General features: G+C 49.1%; 3 protein-coding genes across 7 annotated transcripts in view; 2 read left to right on the top strand and 1 right to left on the bottom strand.

Moving 5' to 3' along the window:
- LOC125952480 (putative sodium-dependent multivitamin transporter) overlaps positions 1-7,518 on the top strand; it is a 7,590-nt gene extending 72 nt beyond the window's left edge. Inside the window, exons 1-7 of the mRNA XM_049681951.1 lie at positions 1-607; positions 4,070-4,235; positions 4,748-4,969; positions 5,041-5,381; positions 5,469-6,111; positions 6,180-6,617; positions 6,737-7,518. The exon at positions 1-607 is cut by the window's left edge and continues 72 nt beyond it. Of these exons, the coding sequence (XP_049537908.1) occupies positions 4,122-4,235; positions 4,748-4,969; positions 5,041-5,381; positions 5,469-6,111; positions 6,180-6,617; positions 6,737-6,817 (1,839 nt within the window). The 5' untranslated portion in view covers positions 1-607; positions 4,070-4,121 and the 3' untranslated portion in view covers positions 6,818-7,518. The remainder of the gene's footprint in view (positions 608-4,069; positions 4,236-4,747; positions 4,970-5,040; positions 5,382-5,468; positions 6,112-6,179; positions 6,618-6,736) is intronic.
- On the bottom strand, positions 7,518-9,956 carry LOC125952481 (uncharacterized). Its single transcript, XM_049681952.1, has 4 exons — positions 9,370-9,956; positions 8,211-9,267; positions 8,007-8,142; positions 7,518-7,794 (listed from the first exon to the last, which is right to left on the bottom strand). Exons 1-4 carry the CDS (start codon positions 9,870-9,872, stop codon positions 7,658-7,660), a joined length of 1,833 nt encoding a protein of 610 aa, XP_049537909.1. The 5' UTR covers positions 9,873-9,956; the 3' UTR covers positions 7,518-7,657.
- Positions 9,957-11,065: 1,109 nt separating this feature from the next.
- Positions 11,066-17,500, top strand: part of LOC125952188 (dynactin subunit 1) — a 6,882-nt gene continuing 447 nt past the window's right edge. Inside the window, exons 1-8 of one of the 5 annotated variants that reach the window (XM_049681504.1) lie at positions 11,066-11,550; positions 11,616-11,737; positions 11,972-11,998; positions 12,502-12,570; positions 13,104-13,178; positions 13,814-15,729; positions 15,823-16,705; positions 16,801-17,500. The exon at positions 16,801-17,500 is cut by the window's right edge and continues 447 nt beyond it. In XM_049681504.1, coding sequence (XP_049537461.1) covers positions 11,374-11,550; positions 11,616-11,737; positions 11,972-11,998; positions 12,502-12,570; positions 13,104-13,178; positions 13,814-15,729; positions 15,823-16,705; positions 16,801-17,401 — 3,870 coding nt within the window. In that variant the 5' untranslated portion in view covers positions 11,066-11,373 and the 3' untranslated portion in view covers positions 17,402-17,500. The remainder of the gene's footprint in view (positions 11,551-11,615; positions 11,738-11,971; positions 11,999-12,501; positions 12,571-13,103; positions 13,179-13,813; positions 15,730-15,822; positions 16,706-16,800) is intronic. The other 4 variants (XM_049681505.1, XM_049681506.1, XM_049681508.1 and 1 more) reach the window with 4 other exon arrangements.

Below are 17,500 nucleotides of genomic sequence, written 5' to 3'. Positions count from 1 at the left end.
TGCGTGTGTGGAAATTTCGCGTTGCTGGCCCCCCAGATGGGGCTGATACACGGCTCGTTATTTTTAATCCCGGCATCCTTCATGCCGATGCTGCACTTTTCCTCCGAACGTGGCCACCCAGCCTCGGTGGACATTTGACAACTCCAACTCTCGTCTCCATCGTTACGGGGCCCTCGGTGAGCGGGCGATTCCGCCGTGAAGGCCGCAGATCCTCAGCGCAATCGTGTAATCGTTTATCAGCGCGATCCCGTGGGTTTGCGGTGAAGTGGTGCTTGTGGTGGAACCAGCGGAAAAGCAGTATCTAGAGCCTCCAATGTTCGCGGTGTTGCTGCTCGGTTCTTCGTGTTTCATTTGTGTACGGCTGCGGAGAGTGTCTTGTTTTGATTTCTTTTTCCGTGTCATCTCGCGACCGCTCGTCTCCATTCCAAAGGTCACCCTAAGTTGATGTAGTGCCCCGCCGCGCCGTGCACGATCAGCTGCTTTCACGAAGCCGCTGCACGTGCCAACCGTATTTGAAAACGGTGCATGCTGTTTGTCGAGAGAAAGTTGCTGCTCATCACCGGCATCTTACATAACGGTCTCTACCGAAAACAGCACTGGATTGCATGTAAGTACCGTCCGGGAGTTCGGAATCAGTGGTTGATGAAGCATAAAAATCGATCAGACAGGGCAACAGCAGCGCTGCACTCCGCTGTGACCACAAGTGTGACACGTGACGTCATTGTCGCGCAGCGTGCCGATTGGGCAATGGCGCCCCCCTCCCCCCGGGGTTGAACCATGCGGTTGCTTTAGTCAATGGCGTGGTGGCGCCATTCTCTCGTCGCCCTCTACAACAACAACCCTTGCTGCTGTTGTTACTAGGATCTACTCTCGCGAGACGCACGCTACCACCCATCCACTTTGTAGTAAATCGAAGTCGGCTGTCAATTCACCATCTCTCCCGTTCCCGCGGACACGATGGTAGGCATGCGTGATTTCAAGGTCTGGTTCGCTCGCACACGTACCATACGACCTTTTCGATAAGGGAGTCGCAAGGGCAACACTAGAGGGGGTAAATAGATTTGTTAGTAATCTGCATTTCCCCATCGTTAGTTTACTTCTTAAATGTTGTTTACATTAAGCACATGGGTCGTTAACAAGAACGATATTTCGTGAAATCCTGGCTATTCCGGTCCCTGGTATGAAACGAAACGAATACTTGCTTGCTAAAATGTTACAATATTTTAAACGGCACCCAGGTGAAGCTCCCTTCGAGGTAGATTTCTTGAGCCCCGAACCTGAGGTTGTCCCCTGGGCATAGAGGATGATGCAGGATTGCTAAAACAGTGTGTTGACAGTAATTTATACCATCCTGCCACCACCGGACACCCCGACTTGCTATAGAACCGGTGCCAAAAGACACCAGAGACCGACATATGTCTACGCAAAATAGCAACAATGTAACGCATCATGCTGGTGCCGTGCTACGATCGAGGCGATGAAAATCGCGGTTCATCCAAAAGGAAAAGAAAACACACAACGTAGCGCTCCCACACGTCTCACGAAAAGCACCTCAGCCCGGCTCGCCGGTATATTTACCGGAGTTGCGAAAATCGTAAGCGTTATTAGTTGCTGGCGCCGGTAGAAAGATGAGGGTCGAAACAAGGTAGACACAAAGAGATGGCAGACGAAACGCATTCTACCGCAAAATGCACCCGGCACGCTTCAGCACGGGAGAAACGCAGGACGAGCATTCCAATGGAATGTGTAACGAGTCAAGAAGTGACAGTTTTGGGACGGCTGGTTAAGATCCAATTAGCCGACGTACTTGAATTGTGCTCTAATAACACGCTCGACACGACGCTACGACCTAAGCATCCATTGGCAGATTGTGGTGGGAAAATGGTTTCTTCGATTTAATTTATTCTAGACGCTAAGAAGAACGCATTGGAGCTGATTAGCATCTCTTATCACCATCTCGAAAGGAGCCGCTTGCTGGTTTTTGTATGGTTTTGAAAATAGACTCATGGCCCATTCATGGTGGAATGAAACGAGTAAACAGACAACAATCTATTATAATAGCTAAAGTGTGCTTGCATTACGTTACATTAATTTGCTGACACACTGTACAGCCCATCATGAACCATTCATCTGTCGCATGGCGCCTTATCCTGTGTATCTGAAGAGCTCTTGGAACACCGTATCACAATCCCGCATCCTGTGGTGGTTTCATGAATCGAGATAGGAAAGTGTAGGCATCTGCTGCAATTATTACAATCCGCCGCAATCACATCGCGCGAGCACGAAGCCAAGGATGATAGGGATGATTCGAGGTAAAGATGTGACCACATACTGCACAGATATGTAGATAGGGCTGTTATCAGAACGCTAGCGCCTCAGACTTTTAATTGTTTTACTATATGCGGCTCCGGTGGTGCCTTGAATTGTGTCAGCTGTCCAGCAGTTATTGAAGGCTGTGAAGGAGATAGGGACGCAACAATGTTGCTTGTCGCGGAGCTTGAGCATCATTCGTTTGTCGAATGGATGATCATGTTGTAGATCACGCACTACTGCACACAAGGTTGCATCTGGCGGCGCGGGTGTCCTCCAATCAAATATTACAAATTATTGAGAACTTACCAATTGGACACGCTGTGTCAGATCGTGACCCATATCCCAAATATGTTCCATGTCGAATTGGAACAATGAAGCAAACTGTTCATAAGAATAGGATGGCACAAGACTATCTACTGCGTGGCCATTGGGTATTCACCCAACTCCTTACCCAGGAAACCCTTCAAGAGCAATCACAATAGAAGCAATCGGTCAAACAGCCAGTTTGTTGCACTTGTCGTTGGGAAGAGTTGCATTTGCCATCACTCCGGAAGCACGTGTTAATCGTTGCTGAGTGCAAAAGTCGCCCTCCTGTAAGGCACCCATCGTTAACCACCGTTTCAACGCTGTATAAGCACCTTGCGATGCTATAAACGCTCGTAAAGCATCCTCGGTATTGAAGATAAACCAGGGAAAGGTTGCGCAGCCGTATGCCGGCAATGATAATAGGAACACTGCTGCCCACACGCTTTCACGTGATACGTAAAAGGCTAGATGCATCGATGCAAGACAAATATTCATGTGAATTGGGGGTTTAAGTATCACTTTCTCCCACTAATTAAAATCGCATATTTACTTTTATATCATCGCTATGTTTCTCCACTCCATCCACTTCATGGATGATGATTGCTATAGTATCATTAGAAGGTAGCATTTCTTAAAGAAGAGCGAACATTTGTAAGACTTCCTGCACTTTGAATGATGTTAGCTGGTGGTCTCATTTGGGCTAGAGTAGCTTAAAAAGCGTACTTGCTTCAAGAGGGTTTTAAATTGATTGGATTTTAAGTGCTTTAAACACACCGTTAGTCGCCAGGGTAAAATACAAACACTTGCAAGCGTAAGCACGAGTGCCGTTAGGCCTTTTTGGTCGCTGGATAGTTTAATTTATATTTAATGAACCTGAAAAACGGCTACCTCTAACAGTCACAGTCACACCAATAACGAGCATGTATATTTTGTAAACATATGTAATGCGAATACAACACATGATATTTCCTGGTGGAATGGAATGGAAGGAAGGCAATTTTCAAACTATTGATAGCAAAAGCGAAACGAATAGGCAGTAATACCGATATTAACGCATTTACAATTTGTGGATTTAATAACTCCATCTTTTTTCAGCCGATTTTGATAAATGAGCAAGATTTATTTAGGGTAGATAATGCCAATTATTGGCAATTCACTCAGAGCACAATATCGATCAAATGACCACCTCCATTAGACACACAAAAAGCGGCGGAGTTATTCAACGTTTAAGTAGGTCCTGTCTAGATGGCGCACCCTGCAGTCAACCTTATTAAAGTTAACCACTATTCGCCTGCCACAAAACTAAAAAAGTATTTACATATACCCATTAACACGTGTCATGTTCAAATGGGTTTATCAAAGAAGACGTAGTATCGAAGCAAATAGAATAGAATAGCCTATTAATTCATTGCATAAACTGATCTTCTACGTTCTCTTCCTTCTGTTTCAGAATATTATTTATGTTCTTCTCGCAACAAACGTAACGATATCAATTTGTGACCATGGCTTCATCATTCGGCGTTTGGGATTATGTCGTCTTTATTGCCATGCTGATCGTATCGGCCGGAATTGGTGTGTACTACCGGTTTTCCGGCGGTAAGCAAAAAACAACGACGGTAAGTTTCGTCGCCTCGAGCGATCGTTTGGGTCATTGATCTATGAACATTGAACAGCCGGTAACCTAGACCTAGAGAAGCACTATAAACCAGTTCCTTGTGATTGGAGGCTTATCCACCAAAAACCGTTACGACTATCCTTACCTAACCCCAATCGGAATTTGATTCCTATCGAGCCCCCCAAAAGGGTGAACAGCTTAGTAAGCCAGCAATGGCCAAAGTTTTAGGGGTTCCTAGTATAACTTGTAGAGTGTACACATGGCTCAGTCAGCAAAAACCAAAAGAAGCCACTCCAGAAAATACAATTTCACGTAGCGAAATCGGAAGAACCTGTGTCTAGGCCATACCCACAAGGTGCGCGCGTGCTCGCGCTGGTCATACGATCTTGGATCGGACTTTGGACCTCGGGTTGCTTAAGGGGAAAGACAAGCGCCACGGGAAGAAACCCGGTCACGCATTAATCGTCGACGTTTTCCTCTTCCCCGTTTCCTTTGATTCTCGTACACCCTTAGGAGTACCTATTGGCCGATCGCAACATGTCTATCTGGCCGGTATCGTTCAGCTTGATGGCCAGCTTTATGTCGGCCGTGACGCTACTCGGTGTGTCGAACGAAAACTACCAATTCGGTACCCAGTTCGTCTCCATTAACCTCTCGTACGGGCTCGCAACCCCGATTGCGGCCTACCTATTCCTGCCAGTATTCTTCCGGCTGCAAGCATGCAGTGCCTACGAGGTAAGTAGAGGCTAGCCACACTTCAAAGCTCTTTTCGTGACTTCATTTTAATGCTAATTATGGTGGTATAGTATCTAGAGATGCGATTCGGCAAAAAAACACGGTTGGCCGCATCGCTAGCCTATACGCTGCAGATGATACTGTACATGGGTATAGCGGTGTACGCACCGGCCCTTGCTCTCCAGGCAGTGACTGGGCTCGACCAGGCCTACTCGATACTGGCGATCGGTGGTATCTGTACCTTTTACTCGACCATCGGTGGCATGAAGGCAGTTCTGTTTACCGACGTCTTCCAGTCGGTGCTTATGTTTGCCGCCATTTACGCCGTCATTATCTGTGCCGCCGTTAAGGCCGGTGGTCTCGGACCGATCTGGGATGCGGCCTCCGAAGGTGGACGGTTGGAGATCTGGAAGTAAGTGATTCTCGGTGGGTCGAATAGCACATACATTACATGCTCATTATTCTCTCTCTTTCTCTCTCGGTCTGTTTCTCTGTATAGCTTTTCACCTGATCCAACTACTCGGCATACCTGGTGGAGCCTGACGATTGGTGGCATGTTTACCTACCTTTCACTGTACGCCGTTAACCAGACGCAGGTGCAGCGGTTAAAAACGGTGAAAGATCTCAAATCGGCCCAGAAAGCTCTGTGGCTAAACTGGCCCATCCTTTCGCTGCTTAGCCTCAGCACGTCCTTCAGTGGCCTAGCGATCTACTACTTCTATCGTACCTGTGATCCCCTGAGCCAGGGACGCATTAAGGTGCGCGATCAAACGATGCCTCTGTTCGTGGTCGACGCGATGGGCGATCTACCGGGGCTACCGGGTCTCTTCGTATCCGGCATCTTCTCCGCCAGTCTTTCCACGGTTTCGGCAGCCCTCAATTCGCTGGCCGCTGTCACACTCGAGGACTATCTGAAGCCGCTGTATATGAAGATTAAAAAGGAACCCTTACCAGATCTGCAGTCCAGCTTCCCCAGCAAAGTGATGGCTTTTATATACGGGTTGATCTGTATAGCGGTGGCCTTTCTGGCGCAGAACATGGGTGGAGTACTGCAGGCATCGCTTACGATTTTCGGCGTCGTCGGTGGTCCACTGTTTGCGCTCTTCAGCATGGGCATGTTTACGACTCGTGCCAATCAGAGGGTAAGCTTTCATTCCTCCATCACTCTCTGTCGTTATCTCAATGAATATCTTTCGATCGATCTCTTCAGGGTGTAATCACCGGATTGCTGGTCGGTTTGAGTTTCTCGCTGTGGATTGGTTTCGGGCAGCCACGGCCGCCACTAAAGACGCTCGATTTCTCCACCGAGGATTGTTCGGATTTTGGCGGGTTCAATGAAACCGCGCGCGTCCTTCTACCGATCGCGATGGCACAGCGAGCGGCGGCGGCGAACGATGAACCAAGTGATGACTCCGGATACTTCTATCTGTATCGCTTATCGTACATGTGGTTCAGTGTGCTTGGCTACATTGTAACGTTCATCGTTGGATATGGCACGAGCTTGGTGCTACGGTGGCGCGGTGCCCAGGGTACCGAGCGGATCTATCTCGATGAGAACCAGATCGCCTACAACACCGAGCTCTTCTCGCCACCGATTGCTCGCCGCATGAAGCAACGTTTGGCCGCCTTCATCGAAAATGGTGGCGATGTGCGTTTAACATCTTTACATTGCTCCAAGTGACATCCTTCATCCTTCTTTATCTCTCTTTCTTTTATCATTTCATCACCGTGCCTCTTCCTCTATTTATTACTCTGCTATGAGAGCAGGTCGACGCTTCACGAGAAAACGGCACCGTTGGCGTAACGATTTCTTCAGCAACGCAAAAACAGAACACGAACGCACTGTAACCCTTCTAGGCTGCAACCATCTATTAGCCTGATTGCCATTCCTTATCCCACCTACAAACTATCATTTACATCAACACTACTCCAGGGATAACGGCTGTGTATCTCAAAGAGAACTATAGAAGGCGTCTATGGTATGGTGCATATGCCAGCATTCAACCAGTCAGCCAGCCAGCCGGCAGAACGCACGCAGTAACCATCGTCGTCTTCTTTCAATGAAGCGCAAAGTGAGTGTAGGAACGGAGAAAGTGTGAAATCAAAGTCTTCCAGTAGAAAGTGCAAAATTTGGAAACCAAATAATGTAGGAAATCTGTGTCGTTAGGAGTGGAGCACACATGGCCCACGGTGTGCCCATGGGCTGCCGTACACAGAATGCGTACTTCAGCAACGAGTTCTCCGTGTCCTTGTTCGCAGCCTGCTTGTGTATCGTCGCGATAGGTAAATGATGTGTTTCTTAAAGCATGCATGCCAGTGCTAGTAGTGCAGCGTGCGGTTGATATGCGGTGGTAACACTGCGGCTGCTGAGCAGCAAGCGGTGTTGCTTCCTTCTAGAGTCTATACGAGCACTACACATCAGGGCAGCAGATTATCTTTAGCCTAATTTAGCGGTTAAATAAATTGGAACCGAATGTGAGAAATCGCCTGAGTTCATTTCAAATACTATCACCATTACGTAGAACAATGCGGGCTTATACAATCCGCACTGCGCGTAGTCGTTGAATGCCTACACTGATTAATCGAACTTAAATCTCCCGCGGAAAGCATCAAGAGATTCAAGATGCAGGTTTTCCTCTTTGAAAGTAATCTTTATTAGCAACAAACACCACGTGGCTTGACGTGTCTTTAGTGGATACGCGAGTTGAGTGGATTTAAGATTCTACCCACCATCAGCGCCAAATCGAGCTCGTTATCCAAGATGCAGAACAGAAATGGGTAGTTGACCGCCAGCTCGACCGGATTCTTGTAAAGTGAGGTAAAACCTGGCGGCAAAAAGAGAGAGCAAACATGCGATAGCAATTAGCAGCGGGAAACAATGAGCCCTCCAATGACAGTGTCCGGAAGCCCTCGGTTGACAAAAGCTGCCCAAAGACGTGTGCCCAAGGGGGCCTGGTCATCGGTCATGCGGAAAAAAGCATAATCCTTGGGCTCGGCCACTCCCGCCATGCATAGTGGTGCACGATTGCATAATTACGTTTCAGTTGCTGCAGTGAGTGCGTCCGGATGTTAATGTTGATCGATTGTTCGATGTGCTTCGCGTAAATTGATGAATCGTCCGTCATGAGTGAGAAATCGGCCCGTGCTGGCTCAAAAATGTCGTTGATTCCGAGCTGTGGAATGTAGAAAAGATGGTTTTCAATCAAACGTGGCTCCTCTGCTGAAGACATGACTATATTACATTCTGTAGATCGCTCGTCAGGACGATGCTGCCCTTAAGGCTGAACTTCGGTACGATCGTTTTGACCCAGGTTGCGCTCATCTGGCTTGTTATGTCACGCAGGTTCGGTACATTGTCACCAATCTGCAGCAGCTTGAGCACATTACCGAGCCCGAACTCATAGTCCGGGAGGATGAGCAGCAACCGGTAGTCTTCCGAGTCCAATTCCAGCTCGATAACGGTCGAATGCAGCCGTTCGATGTATGCGTACTTCAGGATTGTGTTGTAGACCTTGTACGGCACTCGGACAATCTCTGTCTCGGTGAGATAGAAGTTGTGTTCGATTGTGTCCTCCAGCAATCGATACGCATCGGGTGCGGGTTGTTGAAAGAACGGATTGGTTCTCGGTGTGGGACCCCCAACGATCGAGATCAGTGGGCTTGTGGTCGTCGTCGGCGTAGCCGCAACAACGTCTTGCAGGAGAAAGCTTTGCAGAAACCGTTGATGGCTGGCGATATCGATCTCTTCCGGTTGTCGCTTGGTACGCAGCGAACGTCTTCGGTGGGGCGAATCCGGTGAATGGCGCCGATGGCCCCGTTTTCGAAGATTCCGACGACGCTTTTCACCTCCACCGTCAGCCTCGGGAGCATCAGCGGGCGGTTCTGCCGTTCCATCGTCACTCTCGACTGTCGTCGGTTGTTCGGTATTGGGTTCAGTTGCTGCTTCCGTTTCCGATATCATGCCATCCGTGGTTTCATCTGGTTCTTGATTGACCGTGCTAGCATCGCCGGAACCTTCAAGAGCTTCGGTTGTGCTCGCCACCGTGGAAGCGTCCGTCGAGATGGAGGGCGTTGTGGGTTCTTCGGACATGCTAGTGAATGTTGTCGTTGTTTCGACGGGAACTGGTGTAGTGCTTTCCAGGTCGACGGTGGAATCGCTCACATCCGATTCCATTTCGGTTGTTTCGTCAGTCGTGGGAGGTAACAACGTCGTCGTCGTCGTCGTGGATGGCATTCGCATCTCAGGAATGTTATCCAGATCGTAACCATAGAACTTGAGAACCGACTCATACTCCGGCCTTAAGCGAGAGATATGGCAATAGAAAACCACAAGACCTTCAGCGACCATTGTCCAACGTGAAGCGATGTTATAAACTGTTTAGTGGGGACCAATAACTCACCTGATTGTGATGTTCTCACTGCTCAAGCTAAGACCATTCAAGAGGTTCTCTTTCTGGTAGAAGTAGCTGCGCAACCGGCGATGAATATCCCGATAACCAACACGCAGCACGTCCTTGTCGTACGGAACTACTAGCTGATCATATAGCTCGGCGGCACTTCGACCACCGGAACCCTCATACAGTGCCACAAGTATGCTGGCAAGGGCACAAGGGGACAGTGCTATATTGTTCTTATTACCCTTCGAGTGCTGATGGAGCACACGAAAACCCAGATGATTGGTCCGATCGATCATCGCATCCAATGGCGTCACCTTTTGGCGCACTTCTTGTTTCACGAGTTGGGGCCCTGCGGCCGTTGCCGTAGCTGGTGATGAGGGTGGATTTGTGGCGGGAAAAGTCTCTTCCTCGGTTCCGAAACTTAAACTGTAAAACTGAGCCACACCAGGTTCGGGCGGCAGAAACATCAGCAACGCCATTAGCGTCAATGCTAATGGGGTCCACATTTTGCCTTACGATACACAACAGATACAGACAGGAACTTGGCGTCTTCAACGTGTTCAACACCAAGTTCAACGAACCGATCGAGTCCGAACGTCCCAGGTTAAGATATTACAGAACGAACCGAACTACACAGAACGAAGAATTAATGATGATCACTGTGAGTCTCGAACACTCGTGGATTCCACAAAAGGTTTTTTTTTTGGTATCCCTTGCGTGCTGCTGAAGAAGCACGCGGTACCAAGCTACCGCGGAACGCGTTCGTCACCGTCGACTAACCCGTTTGGCGCCCAGGTGATCATCTTTTATAAATCGTGGCTCTCCTCCAATCGGGAGGGAGAGCATAAAGGGGCGCGAAAGAACGCGAGCCCGCATGCGAAAAGAAACATCGTCCCCCCGTTTTGTTTAATCCGTTCGTTCGATTCACGCAACGAGTCACGCCATCCATCTCGTTTCGGTGAACTAGAGAGAAGCCGCCGGCAGATTCACGCTCGGTTCTTTTCCCCCCTTCATGCGGATCCGCGAGGTATTCGCGCGCGCACTTTGCGTGTAGCGGACAAAGAGGAATCCGGCAGCGACACAATAATGGTCCCCACGCGAGGTAGGTCCATGGTTACGGTAAGACTTGGGCGTGTGCCTATGCGCTCTGAAATTACGAGTAAAAATGACCTAGAATGGCCAGATTCTAAAGTGTGCTGCCGGCAAGACTGGCGGTTGAACTTGGGGCTGTGAGTTTTCGCTGAAAATTAGCTACCACGCTGTTTATCGATCTGAGCGGACAATATCTGACCTAGTTCTGTGGTTGCTATTCATCGGGTGTATATGTTCTTGCAGAGTCATTCCAATTTTCTTTGAAATCCGTCACAGTTCATGGTTGGTTCCGGTACTGAAAGAAAGTTGATTCCGTGAGTCGTGATGTGCTGGTGTTTAAGAACTACAGCGACCCTATTTGGTTTGCCAAGGCCACTAAATCTCTCTAGATTTCTGCAATCTAGAACGTTCAAATAGAACTTTGTAAAGAGATCGTAACACGGAGGATGTTTGACGATAACCCAGTGCTCAGAAACGAGGGCGTAATTGAAAATCCTTTCCAAAACACGTGCGTCCCACAAGTGGTCACCAACTGCTTGAAAATTTCGAATTGCGCGCTACTCGAATCCTCGACGTCACCCAGCTCTGTCAAAACTGACAAGCTTTTTTCTCGGAAAAAATTTTGCTCCTCGAGAAGGACTTTTGGCCAAAATGTTTACCGTAAATTAAACCCAAATTCGCGAATAATTATTGCTGTGTGATATTCTGTGGTCCAAGTAGTTGCACAACGCATCGAAGGCAACCGAGATAAATCCGAGTCCAGCAGGAGGATAGCGTGAATCCCGGTGACGAACACCGATTGATGACCTCAACTTTCGTCTCCCAAAACGGTAACAAACCCGCAGAGGCAGAGAAAAGGAACAACATCCGCCCAAAGAATCACTCCAGAAACAGAACAGCAGCAACTCCAAGATCATGTCGGAACGATACCTAAAAGTTGGCCAGCGGGTGGAGATCCCCGTGAAGGAGGTCCGCGGTACGATCGCCTACGTCGGCATGACCTCGTTCGCCGTCGGCAAGTGGGTCGGTGTGGTTCTGGATGAGGCGAAGGGCAAGAACAACGGATCGATAAAAGGCCAGCAGTACTTTACGGTAACATGCGTGATCCTCCCCTGCCGGATTACACCCTCCGCTACAGAACAACTCTTTCGTTTTAGTGCGATGAAAACTGCGGGATGTTTGTGCGACCAACGCAGCTCATTTTTATCGATGAAGCGGGGAATCCTTTGGAAGATGCCGCTCAGACACCGGAGGAGAAACCTCGTTCCCGGCTAAGCAGGTACATTCATCTATTGGTCGGACATAGTTCGCCATAGGTCGGACAAAGTTCCGTTCACGGATCGTGTCGTCCTAAATGTAAATCAATCGTTCGTTCGTTCGTTCGACCTCAGCGAACGTCATACGTAACGTACGTGTCCGTATCACGATCATATCCGCTATGAATCTCTCTATCTTCCGCTCTTTTTCTCTTCCGCTCCAAATTCTTGCGTAACCCTGTTAAACTCCTTGCTAGTGCCAAGCGTGCTACTGGTCGAGTAAAGTAAGTGTCACTAACCACCCCGAAAATCGCTCGTTCCAATTCGTGTTTCTCATTCTTCAACGCCAAACCCATACCGTATTTTGTTTCATCATGCATTGCTGCCTATCTAGATATGCTAGTGCGAAAAGCGTTTTCTAGTGATATCAATCCAGAATCCCCTGGTGGAAACACCAGATAGTTACTCATTTTCCGTAGCACGTGAAATTGTGTCATTGAGATCGGAAGAATGTCCTCAAATTTTCCGCACCATTTGCGCTCCTAGCGATCAACTTTAGAGCAGAAGTTCCCACAAGAGCATTGTATCAAGCTGGATATAGTTAGTATGTCGAAGCTACCATCTATTTAGTTTTCCAGATTTGCAATCAATTCACTGCTTTAATGGCATACTACTACTACTGAACAGGAACGAATATCTCTAGGCAAAAAGGAGTGTTTTAATGGAATGATCCTTTTCTCTCCATCTTTCTCTCATTGCCTCCGGTTCTGGGTTTAATTCGACATAGCGCGAGCTCTGTGCGATCATTGGCGTCGGTGCCAGGCTCGACACAGACGTTTACCGCGAAACCTACAGCGTAAGTCAAGATGTTCATGATGCATTCCTTTTTCGTTGCATTACCGTTTGAGTATGGTTTCCATTTGGTTAAAGAAATGGTTTAATTTGTCCGTTCTATTGCTCCATGGTTCTCCGGCAGCCTTCGCATAGCGCTCATTCAAATCGTTGGCCTTCTTTGGTTTATGAATTTCTTATTTTTTCGATATGATTTGTTTCTAGTAACTGACTGTCATTTGCTATGTAGAATGCGCTGCATTCTAAGCTCTCCTTCTTTCCCCGATGTTCATTGTAAGCATTCTAATCATTAAACTTTCTCTCTTTCTTTCCCCTCCTAACCGTACCATCAATAACCCTACTCTCACGCTCTATGTAATCTACAACATGCTCGCCTTGGTCCATTGTGATCGCAATATGCCTTAATCATATCCCCATCACCATGGATTCAAACTACTAACAATGTGATACGCTGATGCCGGGGCGGCCTGCTACGATGCTACCATTTTTTCATCCAACATCATCGTGTCGTGTGCGGTGGCCATCGGCCATGGATAGAGTGCGCCGGAAATCACCGGTGAAGCAGCCGCAAACGAAACGGGCTTCGATGACCATGACACTGTCAACTTCCAGGTTTACACATCTTCTTGTTCTACTTCTCGTGCCGCTCGCTCCGTTTTCGTTGTTTCTCCACTATTTTCTCTATTGCATTGCAAAACCATGATCATGATCATCACGTTTTATGCTTCCGTTTCCTTTCTCCGTCATGCTTATGAGACATACAAACGTATGAACACTGTGAAGCAGCCAGTTCCTCACTTCTCTTCTCGGCGTTTTGTTTCGACCCAAAAGTTCAAATTCAAAAATCGTTTGCTTTCCCGTGAAATCCATGTTGAGTTCCTTTCCTGTTTCTTTGTATACTCTTATGTATGTGGTTGCTCTTTATCTCTGCTTGCTCAAGAATGATCTGCTGCTTTCTATTTCGGTTTGCTCGTTTTGTGATCTTTTACTGGAATGCTACCAACACGCACTCGCGCACACAACATGCACTTTCTCTATTCTTGCAGCTCGAGCTCTAGTCTCTTCCGTTTCTTCTGTTCCGTAGTTCTCGTTGCACGGTCACTATATGCACAAACCAGAACGTTTTTTTCCCCGTTAGATGTGTGTGTGTGCGTGTGTGTGGTTGTTTCTGATGGCGCGATCTTGGCGATCGATTGTTTCCTATTGCTCGTATTCTAATGGAATGTTTTATGCCACGTGATTTACAGCTCGCGGATGTCCCTCAATCGTAGCACCAGCTCGCTAGGTTCCAAAACGCAGCTAACCTCACCGGGCAGTGAGCGTGCAGGAGCCGGTCAATCGTCAATTCCAACTCCGGTCTCATCGATTCCGACGATGGTGAAACAGCTCGATCGTCACGAACCACTGCATCGATCGCACATGAGCCCACCGGAATCACTGCAAACATCAAAGCGTGCGTCCTTCGTCGAGACAGGTTTCGTTGAGACGCTGAAACCACAGTTCACTCCGGGTCAATCCATCACCTCGCCCTCACCGGCACCAACACCGGCTCCATCCTCAACCACCGAGGATCGTATTCACATTTTGCAGCTGCAGCAAGAGATCGAAGAGCTGCGCAAGCAGAACGGTGATTTGAATGAGAAGCTGGAAACGCTCAAACAGCGCCGTGCCGAGGATCGCGAGCGGTTACGTGAATTCGACAAGATGATGACCCAGTACGAGCAGCTGGTCGAGTTCAAGAGCAAGATCATGGACGCACACTCGCAATTGCAACGAGAGCTGCAGCGCGCCAAACAGGAAGCGAAGGATGCGATCGAAGCGCGCGAACTACACAGCGAGGAGATGGCCGAGCTGGCGGAGAACGTTGAAATGATCACGCTCGATAAGGAGATGGCAGAAGAGAAGGCGGAAACGCTAGTGCTCGAGCTGGATGCGGCCAAGGAGCGCATCGAAGAGCTGACGCTCGATCTCGAGATCTTGAAGACGGAAATGCAGGAAAAGTTTAGTTCGGGTGGCAGCGGCGCTGGTGGTGCTGATGGTGTTGCTGCCTCGACATACGAGTTCAAGCAGATGGAGCAACAGAATGTGAGGCTGCGAGAGACGCTCGTTCGGCTGCGAGATCTTTCCGCTCACGAGAAGCACGAAATCCAGAAGCTGGAGAAAGAGCTCGAAACGAAAAAGTCCGAAGTGGCCGAACTACAGCGGACGAAAGAGAAGCTTTCGACCAAAATTGATGAACTGGAAGCGCAGCTCGGTGATCTGCAGGAGCAGGTCGATGCGGCCCTTGGGGCAGAAGAGATGGTAGAGCAGCTGGCCGAAAAGAAGATGGAGCTAGAGGACCGCGTGAAGGCACTAGAGGAAGAGGTGGCCGAGCTGGAGGCTCTGGAGGAGGTACACGAGCAGCTGGTCGAGAGTAACCACGAGCTGGAGATGGATATGCGCGAGGAGCTGGATCTAGCACATGCCGCCAAGCGTGAAGCGGCTCGCGAGAAAGAAGCTGCCCTCGAGACGATCGTCGATCGCGATCAAACCATTTTGAAGTTCCGTGAACTCGTCCAACGGCTCAACGATCAGTGTCAGGAGTTGCGCGATCGGGTGAACCAGGAATCGAACAAACAACTGCAGCAACAGCAAGCCAAGGATACGGCCCTCATCACGGAGACGATCGATTTCAAGCAAATGTTTGCCGAATCGAAGGCTTTTACGCGTGCGATCGATCTTCAGCTGCGGCAGATTGAGCTGACGCAAGCGAACGAACACGTGCGCTATCTGTCCGCTTTCATGCCGGACGTCTTTATGGCCCGCGGTGGTGATCATGATGCGATCTTGGTGATCCTTCTTGTCTCGCGACTCGTTTTTAAATCGGGCATCATCGTTAGCCAGGCGCGGGAACGGTTCTCGAACGTTCCTCAGATCGATCGGGCCGCTGTCCTGGGTGGACATGAGGTAGCCCAGTTCGGTTTCCGTTCACGGTTGCTACATCACGTGCACAACCTCCAGAGCATCATGCATCAGTTCCTGTACAGTATGACGGGCTGTAAAGCGGACACGTTACTGAAGATTGGTGCCGCGCTGCCGGAGATGCAGGCCCAGGAGAAGATGGTCGATGAGATCATCGATCTGCTCAAGGCGAACCAACTCGACGAAAACTCTTCCACCGACAGTAAGTTACGCGATCGGGTGTGGTTGCTCATCTTTTTGTTTGTTTTTTTTTTCATTCACCCTTCTTTTTCCCCTTTCGTATCCCCGTTTGCAGATCTCGAGAAGTGCGTAACGTTCTTTAACGCAATGTACGTAGTATTGCTGACCGGTGAGGACTTGGTCAATGAAACGCAGATCGTGCGCGATTGTACGGCTTCGATCGCCGCCGCTTGCGATTCGATCGCAAACGATGCTAACATTATAAAGATTCTCATCAAGCCTGGCGATGAAACAAGCGACTCCGGGCTGCTACTGCAGTACATTCTTCAAAATGTTGAGAACGTTCGGCAGCAGCTTAAGCTTATCAAGCGTCGACTACCGCAGGATGTGGCCATTACCAAGTGCAACCTCTCGATGAACACGCTACGCAACTTGAAGCAAACCGCAGAAGCGCTGAACAAGGTGATGAGCGTCATGTTCTACGCCGGTCGACAATGTTTGCAACTCGCGACGGTTGATCCCGATACGGAAACGTCCGTACCACATGAAAAACTGTGGGAAATTCTATCGGGCGGATGTGAGAAGATCTACGAACAGGATGATCTTGGTCCATCGCAAAATATTCGACCGGTGCTGAGCGGCACCAGCACCGACATGGGTCAGCTGGCCCAGTACCTGCTCGATCACGAGTACGAAATCATTTCGGCCACAAATGCTGCCAAACCGGAGGAGAAACCTACCGCTCCCATCATCGTGCGTGCGCAGGCTGTTAAGAAGCAACTGGAGGAAACGAAAACGTTGACCGCAACACTCGAGAACCGGGAAGCGGAAATCCGACAGCTCAAACTGGCGGCAAAACTGAAGCAGAACGAACTATCGGAGATGCAGATCCGCAAGGACTTGGCCGAGAAAAAGCTATCGGTGTTACAGCAGGACCACGAATCCAACACCACACGCCTCCAGAAGCAGCTGGAAGAAGTGCAAACTCTGCTCGCACAGTAAGTATCGTAGAGCAGGATCAAATTGGAGGCGACTCTTTCGCATTCAGAACTGATTATTCATCGTTTGTTCTCTCCGTCTTCCCGGGATACAGGAAAGAGAAGGAATTCGAGGAAACCATGGATCACCTGCAGAGCGATATCGATTCGCTGGAGAGCGAAAAGAGCAGTCTGCGAGACAAGCTAAAGTCGTTCAGTTCACGCAAGGTGGACCTCAAGACGACGACGGCACTGGACATTTCTGCCAGCTCGCCATACATTGCCCAGGAGCTCTCGTTGCTGAAGCGCGCCTTCAAAGATGAACGTAGCGAGCGGCTGAAGGTACAGGCGAACGAGTATCGTAAGATCCTAGAAGGCCTTGAACCGTTACACGTACCTCAGCCGAACGACAAGCGTATCCAGGAGCTGGAGCAGGAGATTACGCGCGTAAAGCACGACTACATCATGTCAATGGTGCGTGGTGCGGAACTGCCGGCTACTCGCACGGTTCATGGTAACGTGGCAAAAACGATCATCGATCACGAGAACCGACAAAAGCAGCAGCAGACGCAGCTGCGTGCCAAGGCAGAACAGCTGGCCAATGAAGTTATGCACGAGTATCTCCAGCGCAAACCGCACCGGGCGGCCAAAGCCGATTTTGCGGCCTTCCCGTCGAACGAAGTGTCAGCCGCTTTCCGGATGAACCTTAAAGTTTAAAGACACGCTGCTAGGGCTGCGTTGTAATGATACTATCTGCTTTACGCTTATCATACACGTATCGTTGTACAGGTTACTGTTTTGGCTTAAGTGCGTTAA

The sequence above is a fragment of the Anopheles darlingi genome, chromosome 2 (assembly GCF_943734745.1).
Source record: "Anopheles darlingi chromosome 2, idAnoDarlMG_H_01, whole genome shotgun sequence".
In the NCBI taxonomy this organism is placed as follows: Eukaryota; Metazoa; Arthropoda; class Insecta; order Diptera; family Culicidae; genus Anopheles; species Anopheles darlingi.
Note: the sequence above shows the minus strand (reverse complement) of the source record. Positions and strands in the feature narration are given on the sequence as shown.